Here is a 23,258-nt window from a genome sequence, read left to right as displayed (position 1 = left end):
TACTGCACCCCATTGGATTTAGTCCCTTGGCCCCGTTCCTTAAAGTCTCAGGGACGCTGTAAGCTGGTGCAACACCTGTGCTCTTTATTTGGTGTCCATTCCCACCACCAGTTTCCCGCTATTTGCTTGGCCTGGCCTGACCAGCAACCAACTTTCCACCAGGCCTTTCCCCCCTGGTCTCTACCCCGCTCCCTTCCACTTCCTCCCAGCTTTTAGCTCTTGCTAATGAGGCTGGCAGGTGTGGGCAGTTCCCAGGCAAGCGCTGGCTATTTACCCAGCCCCAATCCATTCCCCCTGATTGGGGCTGGGGCGGCAAGAGCTGATTAAGGGCTTCCCTAGCAGTGCCCTGCCACAGAGATGTTATGCAAATTTGCACATATATCTCTTAGCTCATTACATGATTTTCATATAATTTAGGCATGACCATAAGCTTTGGCATAAGGTTAGTATACCCCACTCTGAGCAGTAGCAGGGGATAGAGCACAGAGCTGCACAAAACTTGGGTGATACGTAAGCTGAATGGGTGCTGAAGTGCCCAGGGTGTATATGAGTGGTGAGAATCTGGGGAGCTGAATTTGGGGGGGGTGTGGGTGGAAGATGACAGTGGCTGTCAGAGGAGTGTCTGGCTGGAGGAACTGGATTTGTAGAAGTGTCCAGGCCGGTGACTGGGTTCCAGGAGGGGAAAGCTGGGGTCCAACTCAGTGGCAGGGAAAGCTTGGGATAGAGGTACCAGAAGAGGGGATTGTGGTGTGCAAGGAAAGCAATAGGGGATCTGGCTGAGGGAAATGCAGAAATAGGTTTGTGGAGTATCTGGGGGTGGGAGGTGGATAGCTTGGGGAAGAAGCTAGAGACAGCTTGGTGTGTGGAGGAGATAGCTGGGGGGTGACTTTGGGGGACGTCTGAGGAAGATGGGGGCTTTGTGAGAGCTGAGGGTTTGTGTCCGAGTGTTGGGGGCAGCTGGGAGGGATGGTAGTCTGTAGAGCTGGTTGGTGGGGAGGGGCTGGGTGGCAGCTGGGTGGAAGAGCTGGGGCCAGCACTGAGCCCCCCACACCTTCTCTTCCTGCCTCTTCTTGGCTGCTCCTTCCCTGCTCAGATCCAGCAGGGGGTGCAATAAGAGAGAGGCCACTGAGCTTCAGTTGCAGGTCATTCCTGCAGCCCAGCCCATGCAACCTGGGCTGTGGGCATGCCACAGGGAGGGCTGCATATGTGAGTATCACATGAAATGCCTCTGCAGCGCTTCTCAGGCCAGGCTTCTGCTGAGTGGGGTCCAGCTACACCCATGGACTCTGCTGGCCTTTGTGGGGATGGACAGGCTCCCCTGCAGTAGGGCTCAGCTGGGCTCCTTGAGCGTGGTTCCTTTTCCACTGGAAAAAAAATAAATGCCAAGCGCCCCCTCTCCCAGAGCCAAACTGAGCGGTCACTCAAAGGAGATTGTGCAGCTCCTCGCTCTCCTTTCTCTGATCAGCAGTGAAACAGCTAACAGCCTCGGAATAGGTAACCTGTAATCCTCTGCGCTAACACGCCATTGAGAGGAATGGGGCAGTTCGCACCTCGCACAGCTCTGGTTTCAGGCTCTCTACAGCACCAGGCAGATATTACTGTGTCTGGCACACTCCAGGCACTACTGAGGGGTTTGTTTACAACTGTAAAGAACACAGACTTGCTTTTTCTTTTTCATAGAAATCATAGAATCATAGAATATCAGGGTTGGAAGGGACCTGAGGAGGTCATCTAGTCCAACCCCTGCTCAAAGCAGGACCGATCCCCAGTTAAATCATCCCAGCCAGGGCTTTGTTAAGCCTGACCTTAAAAACTTCTAAGGAAGGAGATTCCACCACCTCCCTAGGTAACCCATTCCAGTGCTTCACCCTTCTACTGAACTAGTGTTTCCTAATATCCAACCTAAACCTCCCCCACTGCAACTTGGAGACCATTACTCCTTGTTCTGTCATCTGCTACCACTGAGAACAGTCTAGAGCCATCCTCTTTGGAACCCCCTTTCAGGTAGTTGAAAGCAGCTATCAAATCCCCCCTCATTCTTCTCTTCCGTAGACTAAACATCCCCAGTTCCCTCAGCCTCTCCTCATAACTCATGTGTTCCAGTCCTCTAATCGCAAAAAGAAAAGGAGTACTTGTGGCACCTTAGAGACTAACCAATTTATTTGAGCATAAGCTTTCGTGAGCTACAGCTCACATTTTTGTTGCCCTCCGCTGGACTCTTTCCAATTTTTCCACATCCTTCTTGTAGTGTGGGGCCCAAAACTGGACACAGTACTCCAGAGGAGGCCTCACCAGTGTCGAATAGAGGGGAACGATCACATACCTCGATCTGCTCGCTATGCCCCTACTTATACATCCCAAAATGCCATTGGCCTTCTTGGCAACAAGGGCACACTGTTGACTCATATCCAGCTTCTCGTCCACTGTAACCCCTAGGTCCTTTTCTGCAGAACTGCTGCCGAGCCATTTGGTCCCTAGTCTGTAGCGGTGCATTGGATTCTTCCATCCTAAGTGCAGGAGTCTGCACTTGTCCTTGTTGAAGCTCATCAGATTTCTTTTGGCCCAATCCTCTAATTTGTCTAGGGCCCTCTGTATCCTATCCCTACCCTCCAGCGTATCAACCTCTCCTCCCAGTTTAGTGTCATCTGCAAACTTGCTGAGGGTGCGATCCACACCATCCTCCAGATCATTTATGAAGATATTGAACAAAACCGGCCCCAGGACCGACCCTTGGGGCACTCCACTTGATACCGGCTGCCAACTAGACATGGAGCCGTTGATCACTACCCGTTGAGCCCGACAATCTAGCCAGCTTTCCATCCACCTTATAGTCCATTCATCCAGCCCATACTTCTTTAACTTGCTGGCAAGAATACTGTGAGAGACCGTGTCAAAAGCTTTGCTAAAGTCAAGGAACAACACGTCCACTGCTTTCCCTTCATCCACAGAACCAGTTATCTCATCATAGAAGGCAATTAGATTAGTCAGGCATGACTTGCCCTTGGTGAATCCATGCTGACTGTTCCTAATCACTTTCCTCTCCTCTAAGTGCTTCAGAATTGATTCCTTGAGTACCTTCTCCATGATTTTTCCAGGGACTGAGGTGAGGCTGACTGGCCTGTAGTTCCCTGGATCCTCCTTCTTCCCTTTTTTTAAAGATGGGCACTATATTAGCCTTTTTCCAGTCATCCGGGACTTCCCCCAATTGCCAGGAGTTTTCAAAGATAATGGCCAATGGCTCTGCAATCACATCCGCCAACTCCTTTAGCACTCCCGGATGCAGCGCCTCCGGCCCCATGGACTTGTGCTCGTCCAGCTTCTCTACATAGTCCCGAACCACTTCTTCCTCCACAGAGGGCTGGTCACCTCCTCCCCATGCTGTGCTGCCCAGTGCGGTAGTCTGGGAGCTGAATTCATTTTTGAGTGAAAGCTGAGGCTCTGAAGCCCAAGATGGCAGCTCATACAAAATGGAGATAAAGCATATGCTTGTGTCCACCCCCAGTTCAGTTCTTGCTGCTCACATTATTGCTTTCACCTGCTATACTGTGCTGGTTCTAGTGCAACAGGGGGAGACTTCCTGAAAAATGCTAATACAAAGAGGGTCATTTTCTTCTAGGAGAGGCTGCTTGTGTTGTTCAGTGTTTACCCATGTGGGAAGCTAGCAGACTAGGAGGCAGTGGGGGACAGATGACAAGGAGTGGGGAAAGCTATTTATGTGACTCTGGATTAGAGTTGGGTGAACATTTTCAGACAAATGCATGTTTCCTTATAATCTTTACTCTGGGGAGAATTCTGCGCCAAAAAATAAAAATTCTGCATATTTTATTTGTCAAAATAACACAATATAATCATGCCAGTTTCAATTATTTTGGTAATTTATTTCAAAATACCTGTCAGCATGTATGTCTGTAACAATACAGACAACAAAAAAGTTTCAGGACATGTTTTTTTGACAAACAGATACCTTACTAGGCATATTAATATAGAGTGTGGAGTAATAATTCATTTAAACTACAATACAGAACCGTATTTCCTGCACCTCTCAGAAGCAGTGCAAAGGCTTGGGGGAGTCAGGGCTAAGGGAGGAGCTCATGGAGAGGGAAGTACTTGCTGGGCAGGAGCCTGGGAGTGAATCTGGAGGGTTGTTGGGTGTGGGTGGGAGGTATGGAACAATTTTTTTTTTAGGGATGGGAGGATTGTTAGGGAGTTAGGGAGCCTCCCCCATGCAGACCCTGGCTGACTCTAGCATCGCCCATTCCGTCAGGCTCATCTGCCCCATCCCTATGTGTCCCTGCACCCTCACTCAGCCACTCCCCCCCCCCTGTCCCCATGAGACCCTGCCTCCACTGCCATTCAGCTCCTGCCCCAGTCCGTCCCTCCCACTAGCCCTTTTGAACCCAGCTCTGCTACAGAGTTTGGGCCTCCTGCGTCACAGCTCCCCAAATCACTTTCAAAGTCTATGAAACATCTATAAACTGTGATGATGTTGCATAATTCACACGTTAAGATGCTGTGTCAAAACATCACTGCCCAAATCTACGTATTCACATCGTGCTAGCTCACTCAGTGAGTTCTCCCACAGCTCTGTGCACTGACATCACAGCAGCATGCTATGGCTCCCTCAGATGACATCACACCAACACCCCACAGCTACCTGTGACGACATGATGACATCACACAATGTTGTGTAATGTGATTTTAAGCCAAGATAGGACTCGTGGGTCATTTCAATAAGTACAATCTGTGATGGCAGCTCTTCCCCGTCCCCGCATTTCCCCCCATGGGCGGCAACCAGCGACGAGTCTGGGGCTGCTAGCTGCTCCCAGACCCTCCCCCAACCTCTGAGGCCTATGCTGCGTTTCCCTAGAGTGTCTCTTGAACGACGATCCCTAACTGGGGTGGACTGAACCATTCCTCACCCCAAAGGGGAGCAATGCCTAGAAATAAAACTCCGTGGCCCCTCTCGCCTCCCTTGGCAGGCTCCCGACTGGTCTGTGCTCCCTGACTGGGGGAGGGAGTCTCCGTGCGGAGGGGAGTTGGGATTAGGCGGGACGGTGGGGAGGGGAAATGTAGTTAGGTCCCCCCCATTTGGAGTGGTAGGAGCCGAGGTTGGAAAGGCTGCGCATGAGCGCGCGGCAGAGGGACCAGACGGACGTTGAGAGAACGAGGAGGAAGAAGCGAGAAAATGGCGTCGACGGGTGAGTGGCGGGGCCGGGCCGGGCCGGACCGGACCCGGCGACAGACAGACTCGGGCCGGGCCTGGCCCCCAGCCTCGGGGGCGAGGCCCCTTCGCGTGGGGATGGCGCGGGGCGGATGGGCCTGGGGCCGCGGGGGCCCCGCCCCGCCACAGACGCTTCCCGCGGAAGGCCGGGACCGCCGGGGGGGGGTTCTGGAAGCTTCTCCGGGCCGCGTGTGACGGCGGGCGGTTAGGGCGGGCGGGCCCGGCGGGGTGGGGGGGCACCGGGCGGGGGGCGGCCTGGGCCTGGGCCTCGCTCCCATTGTGTAACGGTCAAACGGGCGGCGCGGGCTCCCTAGGCCCGGCTGCGGGGCCTACCCCGCTCTCTGCGCACGGGGGGCGGAGCGGGATCCGCTCCCCGGCCTCGGCCGGGGCCCGCTGCGCCGTCCCCGCTGGGCAGAGCCGCCTCCCCGCGTCGGGCCTGGCTCGTTCTCCCGCAGCCGCCTCCGTGCCCCCGGGGAGGGCTGCGTGGGGCTAGCCAGACACTCGGCCTCGCCCTGCCCCGCACTCAGACAATGGAGCCGCCCGAGGGCAGGGCCGCTTGTGGCAAATGGCGGAGACTTAAGAAGGGAGCTGGTGCGGCCCAGCTTGGAGCCGCGGCGCCCCCTTGTCCAGCTCCGCCCTGGGGCCTCTGCCCTGCCCAGGATTGGCCGCCCTGTGGGGCCGAGGCCACGGAGAGTTCTTGGGTACTGCCACCCGGTGGGTTTAGGGCCAGATGGATACAAATACTGGCAACTAAATGCCTTTAAAAAGCTGGCCTTATCTTTCCAGGGCTCTGAAGTGGGCTGTATTCAGCAAAGCAAAACGAAATGGACCGTAAGCAATTTCCTGAAGGAGAAGTGGGTCATTTTCATAAGCCTAAAAACTGATGAGAACTCCAGTGTTCAGTAGACGTGTGCTAATTATAATCTTGTCAGTTGTCTGTAATGGGCCACTCTCTTACCACTTCAAAAGTTTTTTTTCCTCCCTTGGTATCCTGCTGTTAATTGATTTATCTTGTTAGACTGACCTCACACTTGCTAAAGCAACCCCCCATCCTTTCATGCATTTATACTTGCTCCTGTATTTTCACTCCATGCATCCGATGAAGTGAGTTCTAGACCAGGAAAGCTTATGCCCAGATAAATTTGTTAGTCTCTAAGGTACCACAAGGACTCCTCGTTTTTGCTAATTATAATGAAAGCCTGCTCTCTCCTGTTGAGGCTGGAGTTGTAAAATGGATGTTCTGTGTTAAAAGGCATCTACCATTGAAAGTTTGAACTATGGTATGGTAATGGAGGTTCGGGCTCACTAGACAATTAGTTTCCTAGAAAATCTTTACTTGACATGAGATGTCTTTTCATTTAACTCTTTAGATTTAAGTGCTCTGCATGCTTATTGCCAAAAATGAGAACACTTGTGTACTTCAACATCTGTTACCTAATCTGTATATCCTGTTTTGCACCAAAACAAAATGCAAAAACCACACCACCTCTAGTCCTTTAAAGCTGCTTTAACAAATTATTTTTAAGGATGTCTTTAAAATATAGAAAATTGGCTAAGGAATGAGAGCATGTTTCTGTTGGTACAAAATTTACAAGGCATTAGATTATGCATTATAAGTCCCATCTTGTATTGTTGTCAAAGTGCATTCTTAAGTAACATTTACATTAATATCCCCTGTGTAATGTTCGAAATTTACTGCTTCTCACCCCACTTTGGCAACTTTGCTGTTTAGAATCCAGCTTCACTAACTAGTGCTAACTGCTTTGCAAACCTGGAAGTACAGAATGTCTGGCTCTGCATGAGTCAGAACAGCTGCTGGTGTAGTTTAGAATTGAGAGTCTGAGGGTTGTCTTTAAGGACCTTGTTTAAGAGGGGATGATCTGAAAGGGTGGGAGCACAGTTCTCCCATTATTGCCCTTCTAAGATCACTAATGATTCTGTACACCTGTAATTTTTCCAATGGCAAATGCCCCACCTACATAGATGTTCTTAAAACACATATTCATACTTGATGATAGATCAGGAAAATTATCTTAAATTAGGGGTTGACAGTTAATGCTAGTATAGTGCTTTTTCTTTCTGGCTTAACATCAAATGAATTGCTGAGGAGAGAGACTGATCTTTGCCCCTTTTTCAGACCAAGGAGTAAGTGATTACACCAAAGTGTTAAAATTCCAAGATCTAGAAACAGTTGTCTTGCGTTTTAGGGTGTATATCTACAAGTATTTACATCCCCATTTTAGCAAAAAGAGGGACTGAATAACAGTTTTGTTAATATAATTACATGACTAAAGATCTTTTGCAAGGTACACATTTGAAAATAGAGTTAGCACTTCAGCAACTTTTCATCAGCATGTTATGTTGCTGGGATCACAGAACAAGTAGGATTAAGTATTTGGTTAGAGTAAAAGCAAAAGTGCCTCTCTTGAAAATTGTGTATCAAAATGGAGGCACTGGAGTTCTGTTTCTACGTATTAGTCATGTAATACATTCAGTAATTGTGTAATGCAAAATGCCTAGGGTTTCTTAAGGAAATACAGCTTTAACTGCTGAAGCTCAAGTTTTCTATAGGAGTAGAGTGGGAAAGAAGATGGATAGGGCCATTGCAATCACTCTCCACATTAGGACTCAATATTTGAAGTTTATTTTAAAATAGGCTTTGGGGCTAATATCATTCTAAACCATTTTTAAAATCTGGATTAAACATTTACATCTAGTCCACATAGGCAGGCTAAATTGCAAAAGTGGTCTTCGGTAAATGTTTACTGAGCCTCGTGGATGTGGTTTATATAGCAGTGAAAAAATAAGCAGACTAATATTTGGCCTACAGATATGTCATGAGACCCTGTGATGAATATATCTGGTTACATTCGTTTCGGTTGTATAGGATAGATGGTAGATTAACTATTTCTGGGACCATAATAGAGCCTGGTACAAAGGTGTTTTCACTGTTTGGGAGTATAGTTAAGAGTCCATCTACACTAAACAGTGGAATTGTGGTGTAACTAAGGACCTGTTATATTATATGGTGGTTGGTTTGGTAGCCTTTCTGGCACCAGAGCATCACCATAGTATTTATATACAAAAGTTATGCAGTATTTCTTTACTCACCAAGGGTCTTCTTTGTCTTGTGAAAGGACTAATCAGAGAAGCCTAAATCTGGATTCCGGTACACCTTTAATTTGAACACAGTGATTCTTGCAGTTTATCTTTAAAAATCAGTACAGTGAAGGTACACCTCTACCCCAATATAATGCTGTCCTCAGGAGCCAAAAAATCTTACCGCATTATAGGTAAAACTGCCTTATATCGAATTTGCGTTGATCCACCGGTGTGCGCAGCCGCCCCCTCCCCTCCCCTCCGGAGCGCTGCTTTACCGTGTTATATCCAAATCCGTGTTACATCAGGTCGCCTTATATCATGGTAGAGGTGTATTTTAAACTGAGATTTCTAGAACTTTAACACCAGAAAACAGGGTGGATAAAAATCTTCTTTAAAAAAATAATTAAAAATCGATATTTTTATTAAATCTGATTTCTTTAATTAGGTTTGTTTTTTAAATAAACATTTAAAATTATATTTGAAATTGACAACCTATGTTGGCTTAAATTTATTATCTATTAAAATAGTTTCAACTACATTAATAATATTAAGCAGTGCATGTTTAATCTGAAAAAACTGTGTAATAGGATGAGATCTTTTCGTTCTAAAATTTTGAAGGATGTGGTAATCAGATAATCGGTTCACTAACTAATCAGTTTTCAATGTAAAATGTGTTTTGAAATTTTGAAATTACCAGCACAGTTAAGGTAGTTTTATTTAATAAGTGCTGGGTTTGTGCACTCCTGGTTTAATTTTAATTTCATTCGAATACCACTTGACACAAATCATAAGCAATTAATCATCTGATTAAAAATTAATCTAGATAATTGCTTAAATAAATATGTATAGCTGTAATGTATCCTCCTTGTTAGCAGAAAAGCACCACATTTAGTGTAAAGGCTATAGTTAGTTGCAAATATACATATTTTAGTGGTTACCAATCAATGGAAATCAACCAGGAAACTAACTAAAGTGCAAATGCAAAACATGACTAAAACTGATGGTTTAAATCAAGGTTTCCTGCTTGCTGATTTAAATTATCTTTATTTAATTGGTGCATTCTGCTAGAAAACTTGCAGTACTGAAAAGTTAGTTTGATTCATGGTTTTTATTTTTAAATTTAGTGTTTAATTATTTACTTTCCTCCATGTGTACTCAGTTGTTTTATGGCTGCTTTTCTGCCTTAGTTCTGCCACACTTAGTTTCTGGCAGATAACTTTTTTCTTTGGAGAAAACCAGTAAAGTATATCTTTAGAGGAAAATGCAATTTTATGTGAGTGTTGCAAAAAAAAATTATAAATTATAAATAGGTCAAACTTTGGGCTTATCAACCTAAAGAACTAATGAGTAAAGAAACATGAGAGTAAAATTGTCAGAATGGTTTAAAAAAATGTGCCTGTCTTTCCGTTCAGTAAAGGAGGATGTTTTTTCTTCAGGAGCTGCTGTATTAGTGCTACACCACTGTATTGTCGAGCCTCATGAAACAGAAGAGGGTGAAGATTCAAGTCCCATTGAAATGAGTGTTTTTGAAATGTCCATTTGCCATGGAAAAATGTGGAATTTGCATTTTTACAGAGAATTTTTGTTTTTTAAATTTTATGAAAAAAATACAAACATAAATTAACTAGAGTGGAACCCCATTTATCTGATCTAATTGGGACCAGGGCTACACTAGATAAGCAAAAATTTGGATAATCAGGAGAGTGGGCAAAAAAATTCAGCCCTAGGCAGCGGGGTTTGGGCTGTTAGTGGGAGACCTTGGTGGCTGGGGCTGAAGTTCTTTGCCCGTTTTCCAGATTATCTGAATTTTTGCTTATCTGGTCTGGCCCCAGTCCCAATTAGATCGGATAAACAGGGTTCCACTGTATATTGTGGCTAGGAAAACACTGGGTTTTTTACTGGAGAATTTGTGTTTTTTATAACGGAAAGCTAGGATCCCTTGTTATAACAATTAAGCAAAATATTTCTTCTTTAAAACGTTCACTAGTCCACTTGAGCACGTTAGAAAAGGGAAGTTAAAGACAGATTTCATAATATATTTGATTAACCTGATTATAGAGACCTAATAGTAAAAACACTATCTTATGTTGTTTAAAGGAAATAAAAGGGGAGAAGAGGGGAAAAGTAAGTGTTATAAGTAACTGAAGATTGCATAGTAAAGATTCTCAAATTTGGGGCTGCTTCTGAGGCTCAGCTCATTGTTGTGGGTGTAGTAATTTGCTTGCCAATGTCCTTCCACTGAGCAGCAAGAGCAGTGAGTCTCAAACCTTTTTTACTGGCCAGCCCTTTTACACAGCAAGCCTCTGAGTGCGACCCCCGCTAATAAATTAAACACACTTTTTAATATATTTAACACCATTATAAATGCTGGAGGCAAGCGGGGTTTGGGGTGGAGGTTGACAGCTTGTGACCACCCATGTAATAACCTCACAACACCTGAGATGTATTGACCCCCAGTTTGAGAACCCTTGAGCAAGAGGAAGCAGAGCTGGGGACTCACCTGTCGCATCTCAGCACATAAGTGGTGGCCATATGTACATATGCTTTTCAGCTGCAAGGAAAGTAGGCTCAGAAATGTTGAGTGTGTTCAGTGAAACAGAAGGGTAGCAAAAGGAGGACTGAAAGTGGGAAGATGAGGATGGGGATTATGAGTAGTGGGCATATGGACAGATTGTGGGAGTGTGGTGGACAAAGGAATGGATGATGGATATATAGAAAATAAAGGGAATGAGGAAGAAGGGGGAGGGAGAGTTGGTTAGGAATAAGATAAGGTGGAGCAAATGTGGAAGAAAAGGAAGGAAGTTAAGTACATAGTAAGAAATAGGAAGGTATGATGAACACTGAGGTGAAGGAAAGCAATGCAAGGTGTGAAAGAAACAAATGATGCTCATTTTAGGTCAGCTTTAACTAATGAATGTTTTAAAGACTGAAATGTTGTTAATGCATCTGAGCTGGGAATGGGCATGCATTTTAAACATCTGTAAAAGGCAGTCAAAGAATTGGACGTAGCAAGTTGTAAATTTTAAAAATATAAAAATATTTAGAAAAAACAAGTAATGCTAGAACATAGTCTAATTTGTGTGAGGGATCTCAGGAGTTTAGATCTTTCAGAAAAGCGGTTTAACATATTTGGTTCTGAGTGGCATCAAATGGCAGGTGTTTGTTTAATCTAAAAATAAATTATTTGCGGAGACTCTCTACCCCTTTATTTCTTTATTTCTTCCTACTGCAAATTCAAAATAGTGTGCAGGCTAGTCAGAAGTTATCATCCAGGCCGCTGCAACTTCCTTTCTAATGCACTCCCCCTCAAAATCCCAGTCAGTGCCTGAATCCGCCAACAGCAACACCAAGATTGAAATGGGAGGGGAAGAAACCCATATGATTAATTTTAATCATTATATGTGAATGGGGTGGGAAGCAGAGACTGAAAATTGTGTTGCTGAGGAGTCTTCGGCTTTAAGAAACGTGAGCCATTGATATACAATAAAAATACTAAGTTTTTATATTCAACCTTTGTTTATTCAGTGCCACACATTTCAGTTAACAAGAAGCTAGAAAGATAAATGAAAGAATTAAAGCAGATCCTTGAATTCTGCAGAGTTGTCAGCCAGATTCCTACTATATTTTTACTTTGGTTTTCTTGGCCATACTAGCTAACCCTGAGGTATTGTCAAAATAAAAATATATACATCTGTTCCCATTTGGGACTACTTAAATCTTTGCAAGGAAACTGTAGCAATATCTAGTCCCAAACTGCTTTCAACTAAATTAGATGCCTTAGCTTGAGTGGCTGTAGTAGCTTTAGAACAGTGTTTCTCAACCTTTTTGATACCAGAGACCAGCTTGCTGCCTTCCTGACTTGTATCTGGGAGATTTCAGGGACCAATTGTTGAGAGACACTGATTTAGAGAATGCATAGATATAGAGAGTTTGAACAATATCTGATCTTTGCATACTCCGTTAATCACACTTTCCGTACACTGGAAGCATTTGAAAGTAATAATTTGTTTGGCGACTAAGGCCTTGACCTGTTGAGAAACTTCTGCTACTGCTTGCTCTAGATGTCTGAAAGGCAACTAAAAACACTTCATACCTTTCAGTGAAGCCTTACATTTATGATCTATAATAATCTGAAATATAGCATTGTCTTTGATCAAGGGGAGGGGGAGGGTGGGAATATAAAAACTCATTGCTAACTGAATATCTTGGATTTTGACACAAACTTTTAAACAATCTTCCAGTGATTCATTTTTGGCCTTTTAAAGTCAAAATACAAGGAGCACAGCCTTATTTTAGCTTCTACAACTTTGAATAGTTGGAGCAAAGCCTCCTGAAACTGACCTTGTCTTAAAGGGGTCAGGCATTGTGTTTTTTTTAAAAACAAAAAAACAAAAAAAAAAAACACACATCCTCCTGCTTCGGTAGCTGGGTGCCATCCAAGGTGACACATTAAAGGAGTCTAATCCCAAGATTGCTGGAAGCAGCAGGTAACAGAGGGAAGAGGTTTTTGTTTCCAAACCAAAATGTTTAATAAATTTACCTTTAGCACCTTCGAAAGTCTGGTTTCTGGTTGTTTATAATGGTTTCTCCTCTTCTAAGCAGCTGGAAGAAATTCTGGCAACTGCACTCTTATGCCATCAATTTTATTAGCTGTCTTTGTCAACATTCTTACTCTTCTTTCTTTCCTGCAGACTATAGTACCTATAGCCAAGCTGCAGCCCAGCAAGGGTAAGTAACATTATAGTCTCCATTTGTGTTTTTAGAGGGCATACAATAGCTTTCTCTTTAGTGAAGATTTGGTATATAGTGTTGTATTTCTTAATTTGAGTGTGTGTGTGTGTATATATAGATGTGTATATATATTTCTAAATAAAAAATGGATTCTACTGTTTCCTTTAAATTAGACCTTTTATATTCTGTTACCAAGAACTACAACACAAATAGTTTGGGAACATTGAAAGTGTTTGTGTAAAGTATGTATTACACAATTCAATAGTGTATATCTGCATTTTAAAATTTCATTACATTCTTTTTATAGCTACAGTGCTTATGCAGCTCAGCCAGCTCAAGGATATGCACAGACGACCCAGGTAAAACATGGGGCATTTTCATAACAGCTACTGAGTCACGTCTACCAATAAACTAAGCCAGACTTGACCAGCCATTAAATAACCAAAGAAAAAGACTGAGCTTTAATGTGAAATATGTTGGAAAGTTTTATGATAACATTTTAGATTGTGTAGAAGGCTTCCTTAAAGGGACAAAAACCTTAAAATCTGGAACTGTTCACTTACTGTTAAGAATTTCTTAGCCTACTGCTGTAATTGAGAGAAAATAATTCTTGGTGTGTATTTAACAGTTTCCCTGTTTGCGAATATTTCATTCAGCAGTGCAGGAGAGAGAAACCTGTTAAAGTAGAGAAATGTAATTTGCAAAATTGCATCAGTTGTTGGATGGAATGGGAAGAGAATAGACTTTAGGTACAGGTATTATACCAGAAACAATTAACAACACTTGAAATTGACTAGATTTCAGGCTGATGTCTGTCAAAAGGAAACTAAAATGTTTGCATTTAAAAAACAATCTTAAGGATCCAGATTGTGTAGAGACAAACTTCAAATGCATTTTAAAGGAATACTGAGTTTCCTTCTAAAACTGTAGTTCAGGTTTCTGCGTTTCTACTAGCATCATTCGATAGCTTCACTTTCAAGGGAGCTGCATGCCTTACTCTGCAGCAGTAAGGTATCAACTGTTGCCAGAGAAATACAACTGTAATCTTTGCATTTGGGTCTCCTTAATCAGTGACCTACACGCTAATTAAAGTTTTGTTTACATAATTGTATTGATGAAAAATGACTTTAGAACTAGATGCAGCAGTTCTCAAACTGTGGGTCGGGACCCTTATGTGGGTTGCACCACCATTTTAATGGGGTTGCCAGGGCTGGCATTAGACTTGCTGGAGCCAAAGTTCCCTGGCCCCTCCTTGGGCCAAAGCCTGAGCTCCACTGCCCAGGGCTGAAGCCAAAGTCTGAGGGCTTCAGCCCTGGATGGTGGGGCTGAGGTTATAGGCCCCCTACCTGGGGCTGAAGCCCTTTGGCTTTGGTCCCCCAAGCCCAGGGTGGTGGGGCTTTGGCAGGGCTCAGGTGGGCTTAGGCTTCGGTCCCCCCTCCTGGGGTCGTGTAGTAATTTTTGTTCTCAGAAGTGGGGTTGCAGTGCACTGAAGTTTGAGAACCCATGAGGTAGAGTAATAATAGGTGTCCTTCAGTCTCGAGAGACCATGGGTATACGCTCCTGAGAGGTAAAGAATTTACTCAGTTGGTTTTATGGCAGCCGCAAGTCTGGCTGAAGAGAGACAATCTCTGCCACATCTGTCACATTTAAAGCTGGTGATTCGACCCTTTGGGCCCTGCCTTCTGCAAACTCTTTTCTCCTCTGTTGAGCTAAACTGCTTCCTCTCATATCTCTGGAGACCGTTGTTAAGCTCTTGTTTCCAAAGACTGTAGTCTTGAGTGTGATCTTCCCATTTGTCTACATCCATGTGCATTTCTTTGCACGCATCCTTGAAATGCAATTTTGGATGTCCTTTTGGTCTTTTTCCTAATGCCAGTTTGCTGTAGAGGGTGTCCTTTGGGATGTGCCCATCATTCATTCAGCACACATGCTCAAGCCAGTGGAAGTGTCTGTTTGGGAAGTGTTTGCATGCTGGGTATGCTGGCCCGTTTGAGCACCTCAGTGTTGGTGACTCTGTCCCTCCAGAAGATTCCAAAGATTTGACGAAGCTAACACACATGAAAGCTCTGGTCCATGTCTCGCTTCCATACAAAAATATACTGATAACACACACACGATACACACAGATCTTTGTGTGTTTTGTCAGTTTGTTGTTTGGCCTACCCTCTTGTTCAGTCTAGACATTGTTGTGGCAGCTTTTCCAATGCGGATGTCGAGTTTCAAGTGAAAGTTTGGCTGTGATAGTGGACCCCAGGTATGTGAACTCTTTCACCACTTCAAGTTCATAGCTGCTGTTCTTGATGGAGGGTGCTTCCTCAACTCCATGGCACATTGTTAGTCTCTTTTAGGCTTAATAGTAAGCCTGAAGTCTGGCAGGCTTTGGAAGAACTGACTATTAGGCTTTGAAGATGAGCTTCTGTGTGGGTTGTCACTGCTGCACATCATCAGCAAGGAAAAGATGTTGGATAAGGGCCTTCTGAGTCTTGGTTTTAGATCTGAGTCTTGCAAGATTGAACAGCTTTCCATCAGATCTTGTGTGCAAGTAGATTCCCTCAGTTGAGGAACCAAAAGCTTGTTTCAGTAGCAGGGAGAGGAAAATCCCAAACAGAGTCGGTGCAAGTACTCAATCTTGCTCAGCTCCGCAATGAATCTGGAAAGCCTCAAACACTGAGCCGTCATATTGGACTGTTTTCATGGAAGGATCGAATCATGCTTAAGAGCTTGGGGGGACATCCAATCTTCTGGACATCCACTAGTTTGAGATAAAGTATACATACTGATGACTCCTGTTACTATTTAGTTATTTGGGGGAAAAGATTAGCATTAGTCAAGCCACCAGTATGTTATAGTGGATGTTTTGTACTTTTTCTTTAGTTTTCTAATCGTTAGAATTTCAGATTTTATGAATGAATTTTTTTGCTAAGAAGTTTCATACTTAAAATGCTCATCTGTGTTGAAAAAGAGAAGACAAAGGGCTCACTAACACCCTGTCTGTGAGAACAACGCAACTTAAATTTATAAGCAAATAGTCCATGTTACACTTGCAGCCTTTCCTCAACTTCTTATCTACTGAACTTCCACAAGTCAAGAAAGCTTGAAATGCTTTCACTGTGACTAGGCTACCCTCCTTTAGGGTTTACAGTTTGAAGTCAATGAGACATGTGGTCCTAAGTCACATAAGGCTTGTCTTCACTGCATTTTTAGTCTGAGATATAACTTGAGCTTTGCCTCTCACCCACATACAGATCATGTTCACACACAAATCTCTACCAGGAGAGATGTGGTGCTTTAAGCTTGGGTAGGTGAAGGAGAGTGTTTGAATCTCCAGCTAGTAATTCAGTGGGGGTGCAGCAGCTTAAGATACAACAACTCAACTGCTAATCTAATCACTCTACTAGAACAGTCAGTCTGGGGGTATGTCTACACTACAGCTCCCAGCCCAAGTAGACACTCACTTGAGCTACCATGCTAAAAATAGCAGTGTGGATGTTGCAACATGGTCTGTGACTCAGACTAGTCACCTGACCTCAGACCCACAGTCAGAATGGCCACCCGTGCTGCAGTGTCCATACTGCTATTTTTAGCATGCTAGTTTAAGTGGAGCTAGCCTGAGTCTGGCTACCCAGACTGAGATGCGCAGACCCAGCTGCAGTGTAGACATACCATGTGCTGCTAATCACTCTGTAGCTCGTGTATTTCCCAGTATGATACTGGAGGTAGGCTAGCTCAACTGGAGTAATAAGCCTCCTTAAGCACTCCTTAAAATCATGCCCTCAAGTACTTAAATATGGGTTTAGGCTCTTACTTTTGAAAATGTTCACAACAACTTTGTTAATGCTTTGAAAGCCTAAGTAACATTTCACGGTTAACACTGAAGGAATTTTGTTTTGAAGTGGCAAAAGTTTCCACTAAGAAAAGTTTTTTAATAAAAAGTATGGTTTTTAGCTCCTCAGGCTGCCTACACATATTCATATGATTAACTATAAACACGTGAGTATGCCTATCAAAGTCTGTAGGAAGCTTGGGATTATTTATGTGGATAAAGTTATGTATTTAAGTGTTTGCAGGATCAAGGGTTTAGTTTTCAATATTTTGTTTGGCCTATGGGGTTTGTAAAATTCTAATAAAGATACTAGTAGTAACATTTAGAAGCAGCATTTATAATTTACTTGATTATAAATTTTAATCAGCCTTACAAAGCCTCAACCTAATTTGTCTGTTGTTTAAAAGAAAAATAAATTGATTTAAATTGCTCCACATTGCTGCCTTTTTACTCCGTGTCACCAAAATGACTGTTTATATGCCTCTATGTAATGAAATAAACTGATCTTGGTGCTTGAATTAAATATATATTTTGTTTGGAGCAGGCCTATGGGCAACAGAGTTATGGAACTTATGGACAGCCCACTGATGTCAACTACACACAGGCTCAGACAACTGCAACATATGGGCAAACTGCATATGCAACTTCATATGGGCAGCCTCCAACGGGTAAGAGCCTCAACAGTGTTGCATGACTTCGTTTTTACTGGGGAAAGAGCTTAGTTAAAATCTTCTACCTAAATATGAACCTAAACCATATTGAGTCGATTAGGGCATCTTTGACGTAGAAAAGGTTTTAGTGTTCCTGTAGCCTTCCTTTTAGGGAATGCTGATTTAAAACAATGCTGAGATGTGGGTGGGATGAATGCCAGGAGTAAACATACCCGTTTAATCTACAGAATGTACTTTGTTTAAAAAAAGAATCAAACACAAAAACTGTGTAACAATGCTCATTGGGAATGTGTACTCTGGGCATCTCTTCAGTTGCTTGAAAATCAAATTGGTTAAAGTGACTGTTTGCCTGTTCTGATAGTGTACCCTCTACTTTTTGTCTTGTGCTTTCCACAGTAGAAGGGACAAGTACAGGTTTGAATATCCTGCTCACTCTTGCATGGGAAATGCTGTTTCATTCTGTCTAAACTTGTGATGTTAACCCTTTAGGTGTTTCATTTGTTTTAGACCTAATAACATCACATTAAACATACAGTACTATTCAAAATTTGCTAGTATTTAGTGCCATTTATAAGTTCCATGTCTGTATAATGAGTACCATTCACAAACTCCTGAGTGCCATGCTCTATGGATAAAACTTTCCAAGCAATCTAGTGACAGCTGTACCAAGGTGTTCCAGGTGAATATAACCGAGCTGTCTTTACCATTTCCTAAAGGGTAAACAGCATGATTAGACATGTTCAGATTGTTCTGACTACCACTTTTGCATGTTCCATGTTATGTCTATGGGTTTCCAGTTCAGACATATACTTGACATCTTCATAAATAGTCTGTAAATTACTTCAACTTGTGCTTTTTAAACTGGAGCCTTGTTCATAAAAATACCTTAGTTTATTAAAAAAAAAAAAACCCAAAAAACCTGATCTGGAGAGACTTGATCCATCATTTGAAGACTATATTCTGGTGCACTCAATTTGAACCAGGAATCCATGCAAAAACATAGACTCTCTTCACTCAAGTGACATCCTGGCTACAGTTTTTTATGTGGCTCATCCTTTATTAAAATTAACTCTCTAGTGGAATGGAAACTTCCTAAAGGTTCCCTAGGAATATCCAGGACATACAGGTGGTGTTTCTACTAGTATCTGGGCATAGATGGATGGATGGTAAGGTGGATGTCTTACAATGGAAAATGTGGAGAAAAAATTACCATAATGTATTTAATTTTGCAATTCTTTACCACCATTTTTAAGTGGGGGAGGGTTTCTTTCTGACAGTAATCTTATGCCTTGAAGAATGAGAACAGATTGCTTTTGTAACTCACGCAGTTCTAGGGGTGATTTGTTCTTGGTTCGCCATTTAAGTGTTGAAGATCAGGAATCATTAACAGAATATATTTGTAGACTTAAACTTTAAAAATATCGCTGAAAAATCTCTGCCATTTATTCTGCTGGCACTGAGGCCTTGTCTACACTAACAAGGTAAGTCGATCCAAGTTATGCTAATTAAATTACATAAATTACGTAATTTAATTGGACATAGCTTAAATCGATTTACAGCGATGTCTGCGTTGACAGGAGGCGCTCTCCCATCAATTTACGGCGTCTTCACCAGACCTGCTAAATCGATGCTGCTGCTTCTGTTGCAGCGTTGCTGATTTAGCCTGTAGTGAAGACCCGCCCTTAATGTGCAGGGGTTATAGGAACAGTAATCTACTGGATTATGTTTTTTGCTTGCACCATGTTTAGCTCAAGTTACATTTACTGGGATATATAACAATATTAGATATTTTGCCTGTGCTGCTTCCTCTCACACCCAATAAAAAATGCCAGTTAAAAAAAAAATTATGGTCAGATGGAAGACCACATAGGCGTAGGTCCCTAGAGTATGATTTGCATTAGTTTGCCTTTCTGTCCATTCGTTTGCCTCCCTGTCTTTAACTTTGGCAGAACTGTTTATATATGCTACTTATATGCACCTAGTGCTGAGTGCTAAAGTCACTATACCATCCTCTCCTAGAAGATTCAGAATCCTCCAAAGGTGAACTGATAGTAGTACTGTTTTAAACAACCTGAAACCTCTTAGGGGCCTAATCTAAAGTCCATCAAAGATACTGTTCAGTATGCAATTTCTATGTTTTCATGCTTTATAAAACATGGAGTGCTGTAAGGGACACACAATTAGCACCCTAAAAAGGATCACATTTAGACTTCCGGTAAAATTGCACTTAATTTTCTCTAGAAGCTGACTTTGTATTGCTTAAGACAATTATTTAAATGGTACTTTTATTGTCTATTTTCATAATTCCTTAAAAGGCTTTATGTTGTGTCAGAGCTTTATGTTGCTCTGTGAAGCTCCCTCCCCATTCCCTTTGAAATACCACTGATGTGGGGGTCTGTCTGCAGGAGTATTAGAGCTGGTTCTTCTGCACCATGATAGTGGTCCAGGCTAGGGTTGTCTTCGCCTGCATAGGGGCGTATTTTAGCCCCACATAGGGGGAGGCTCAATCAGTCTCTCCTTTATCCCAGCCTATTTGGTCCTGTGTGGCTGGCACTGATTTGCACCTTAGTATGCATTTGAGGTGTGAGTTAATCCAAAGGTTATCAATATCTCCTATATTGTTACCCCAATTAAGCAATTTTTTGGGACTCCCTTTCCCCTCTAGGCATAAAAGTTGGGAGGAGGGGTCATAACCCTGGGGACCTCTTTGTGATCTCTAGATTGAGAATAATCTTCTGCAAATAACCAAACCCATTTTTTCTTTTTGACCACTGTATTTTAGTATCATGTATTTAAAATGTCAGTACTTAGCCCAACAATTTAAAGATATGTAATCTACCATCATGAAGAATAACTTATTATGGAGGGTGAACATAATTTCCTGTGTGTTGGTTCTCCCTTATGGTAAGTTTACCTATCCTGTATGTATTAGGATTGTGCAGGAATTTATTAAACAGCTTATGATGCTGGCTGTTTAAATTAGAGGGAACTTTGAAAACTGCCACCACCTGAAGAGAAGCCAGCTATTTCAGAATAAATCTTTTTCAATCCAGTATTTCATCTGAGTATTCTTTGAGGGCTGAATCCTTCCCTTCTAATGCAGAAAGAATGCTATTTATATCCATGGGGGTTTTGCATGCAAAAGGCTTGCTGGGTTAGATCCTGATAGAGGAACTGGAGCTGACTAAGGAATATCTTTACCGGGCTGCTTAAAGGAGATTATGAAGTTCTAAAAGTTTCTTTTTTCTGTCTGTTGGAGACTCTCTCAAATTGTTTGGGTGGTTACATGGTCTAAATCAGGGGTTCTCAAACTTCAGCAACCTGAGGGCCCCCATTTTGATTTAAAAATTTTTGCAGCCCCCCCCCCCCCCCCCAGGCCCCTGCTCAGCCCCAGGCCCTGCCCCCACTCCACCCCTGCCCCTCCTTTTCCATGCCTCTTTCCACCCCCTACCCTGAGCACACCCCATCCATGCTCAGTGCCTCCTACACACCTGTTGTCCAGGAGGTGCTGGGAGGGAGGGGGAGGAGTTAATCAGCGGGCCCCCAGGGGTTCCTTTGCGGACCCCAGTTTGAGAGATGCTGGTCTATTTGTTTCCCCAAAGTGGAATCTAATACATTAAAAGATACAGCTCTAATTGTTTTGGATAATTTGTATTATCCTAAACTAAGCTGATGTTCAGCTGAAATTAGAATTTACAGTAATGGGTTCCTAAATCACTAACCATTTACATATTGAGGCTTAAATATTAAAAGCATTTTTACAAATGATGTGCCAAGACTAGAGTTCACATGTGCTTAAAATTCAGGGTTCTTTTTCTTAGGACAGTTAACGACCTTGGTGACACCTGGCAGTGTGCAAACTCTGCAGCCTGCTTTGGATTTGGTTTTAATAATACCATCAGATGTGCCAGGAAAAAGGGATCAAAGTTGGAAAGATCTAGCTTAGGCCTTGATCCTACAACAAGTTCTCTCTGAGTACAGGATTGGGACCCAAGTGTATTAGTTTGCTGTGAAGTTTACCTCTGACCACTGGGAACTGACTTACTGCAAAAGCCTGATGTTGTCAATGAGCGATTGGGGCTTAGTTGTTTGGAATTGGGGTTCATCTAACTTTAGGTATCAGCCAGTCTTTGTGGAATGCTTTTGTGGCTCATGTTTGGTTTTTTTGAGAGTTTTTGAACTGTTTCCGTTTGCTGAACACAAAAAACCGTTCTCATTTTACACCATTCAGCACCATCCCATTCACCTTTTTTCCTCGCTAGCACGCTTAGGCTTCAGAACAGGGATTTGCATGCTAGGTAGAAATGAGTAGCCAGAATATTATGAAAAGCAAATATTGTTGAGATATGCTTTCCTATAGAAAAGGAGGATAAATACCTACTTGCACTTTGGCTTTTCTAGCTTGGCTGAATTGTAACAAGTACAGTTTAAAATGCTGGGATTCATGAGGAACACTTGAAGAATTATTACACGTGTGCTGAGTTACTACTCAGAATGTTGAACTGAAGTTGGTTTTATAGTTTACCAGTGTAGCTGCTTTGGCATGTGCTATGAGGTAGTTTAAATACTACTTCATTAACAAATTAGGAAAGGTCTGGATTTTGTGACGGGTCACCTACATAGCACAATGAGTAGCGAAAGCAGCCTTGTGCATTTTGAAGACACTGAGGATGAAGGGAAAAGATGCTGACTAGTAAATGTTACAGTACTGGAGATTCTCTTCTGAAAATCAGGCAGAGGAAAGGAAAACTCCAGTGTAGTTAGTCTGAACACTGCATGTGATGGTCTCTTCTTTGTGATGACAAGTTTCTTAATTATAATAAAATTAGCAAGTAAAAAGGAAGCTGTTATCTTAATTGATGAAAAATAGGACTGAGATAATGTTTTCCTGTTACTTTGTTTCTCAGTGCTAGCTATCAGTGCCCTTTTACAAAATCAAACTGAGCTGCTGGAAAATACCAGTAAAGAACAACTCCCACTCGCTAACTGGAGATAGGAGCAATGATAGATATTTCTAAAAAGCGTCAAAGATTTGTTTATATTAACTACTGAATATTTTTACCTGAGGCATATTAAATTGGTACGGTCTTCCTTTAACCAGTGGCATATTAAAACAGCAGAAACAATTTGGTATGTTTCTTTATTGAAATACTCAAATTTTAGTCTCTAAGGTGCCACAAGTACTCCTGTTCTTTCTGTGGATACAGACTAACACGGGTGCTACTCTGAAACCTGAAATTAGTAGAGTATGCTGTTCAACATATTCATAAGTAATCCAGAAAAAGAGGTAAAGTGAGGTGACAAGGTTTGCAAATGATACTAAATTTCTCAAGATAGTTAAATCCAAAGCAGTCTGTGAAGCATTACAAAAGGATCACACAAAACTGGGTAACTGGACAACAAAATGGCAGATGAAATTCAGTGTTGATAAATGCAAAGTAATGCACAATGGAAGACATAAGCCCAACTATACATACAAAATGATGGGATCTAAATTAGCTGTTACTACTCAAGAAAGAGATCTTTGAAAATATCCGCTTACTGTACACTGGCAGTCAAAGCTAACAGAATGTTAGGAACCATTAGGAAAGGGATTAATAGTAAGACAGTAAATATCATAATGCCATGATATAAATCCTGATACACCCACACCTTGAATGCTGCATACAATTTGCCCCATCTTAAAAAAGATATATTAGAATTGGAAAAG

At 42.6% G+C, this 23,258-nt stretch overlaps 1 protein-coding gene across 3 annotated transcripts in view; it reads left to right on the top strand.

Moving 5' to 3' along the window:
- The first annotated feature begins 5,079 nt into the window (after positions 1 to 5,079).
- EWSR1 (EWS RNA binding protein 1) overlaps positions 5,080 to 23,258 on the top strand; it is a 39,694-nt gene continuing 21,515 nt past the window's right edge. For 2 of the 3 annotated variants that reach the window (XM_077835229.1, XM_077835228.1), the window contains exons 1-4: positions 5,083 to 5,198; positions 13,015 to 13,051; positions 13,362 to 13,413; positions 17,422 to 17,545. In XM_077835229.1, coding sequence (XP_077691355.1) covers positions 5,186 to 5,198; positions 13,015 to 13,051; positions 13,362 to 13,413; positions 17,422 to 17,545 — 226 coding nt within the window. In that variant the 5' untranslated portion in view covers positions 5,083 to 5,185. Of the gene's footprint in view, positions 5,199 to 13,014; positions 13,052 to 13,361; positions 13,414 to 17,421; positions 17,546 to 23,258 lie in introns of all 3 variants that reach the window. The other variant, XR_013348091.1, reaches the window with a different exon arrangement.

The sequence above is a fragment of the Eretmochelys imbricata genome, chromosome 15, assembly GCF_965152235.1.
Source record: "Eretmochelys imbricata isolate rEreImb1 chromosome 15, rEreImb1.hap1, whole genome shotgun sequence".
Taxonomy (NCBI): Eukaryota; Metazoa; Chordata; order Testudines; family Cheloniidae; genus Eretmochelys; species Eretmochelys imbricata.
This window is presented reverse-complemented; position numbering and strand designations above follow the sequence as displayed.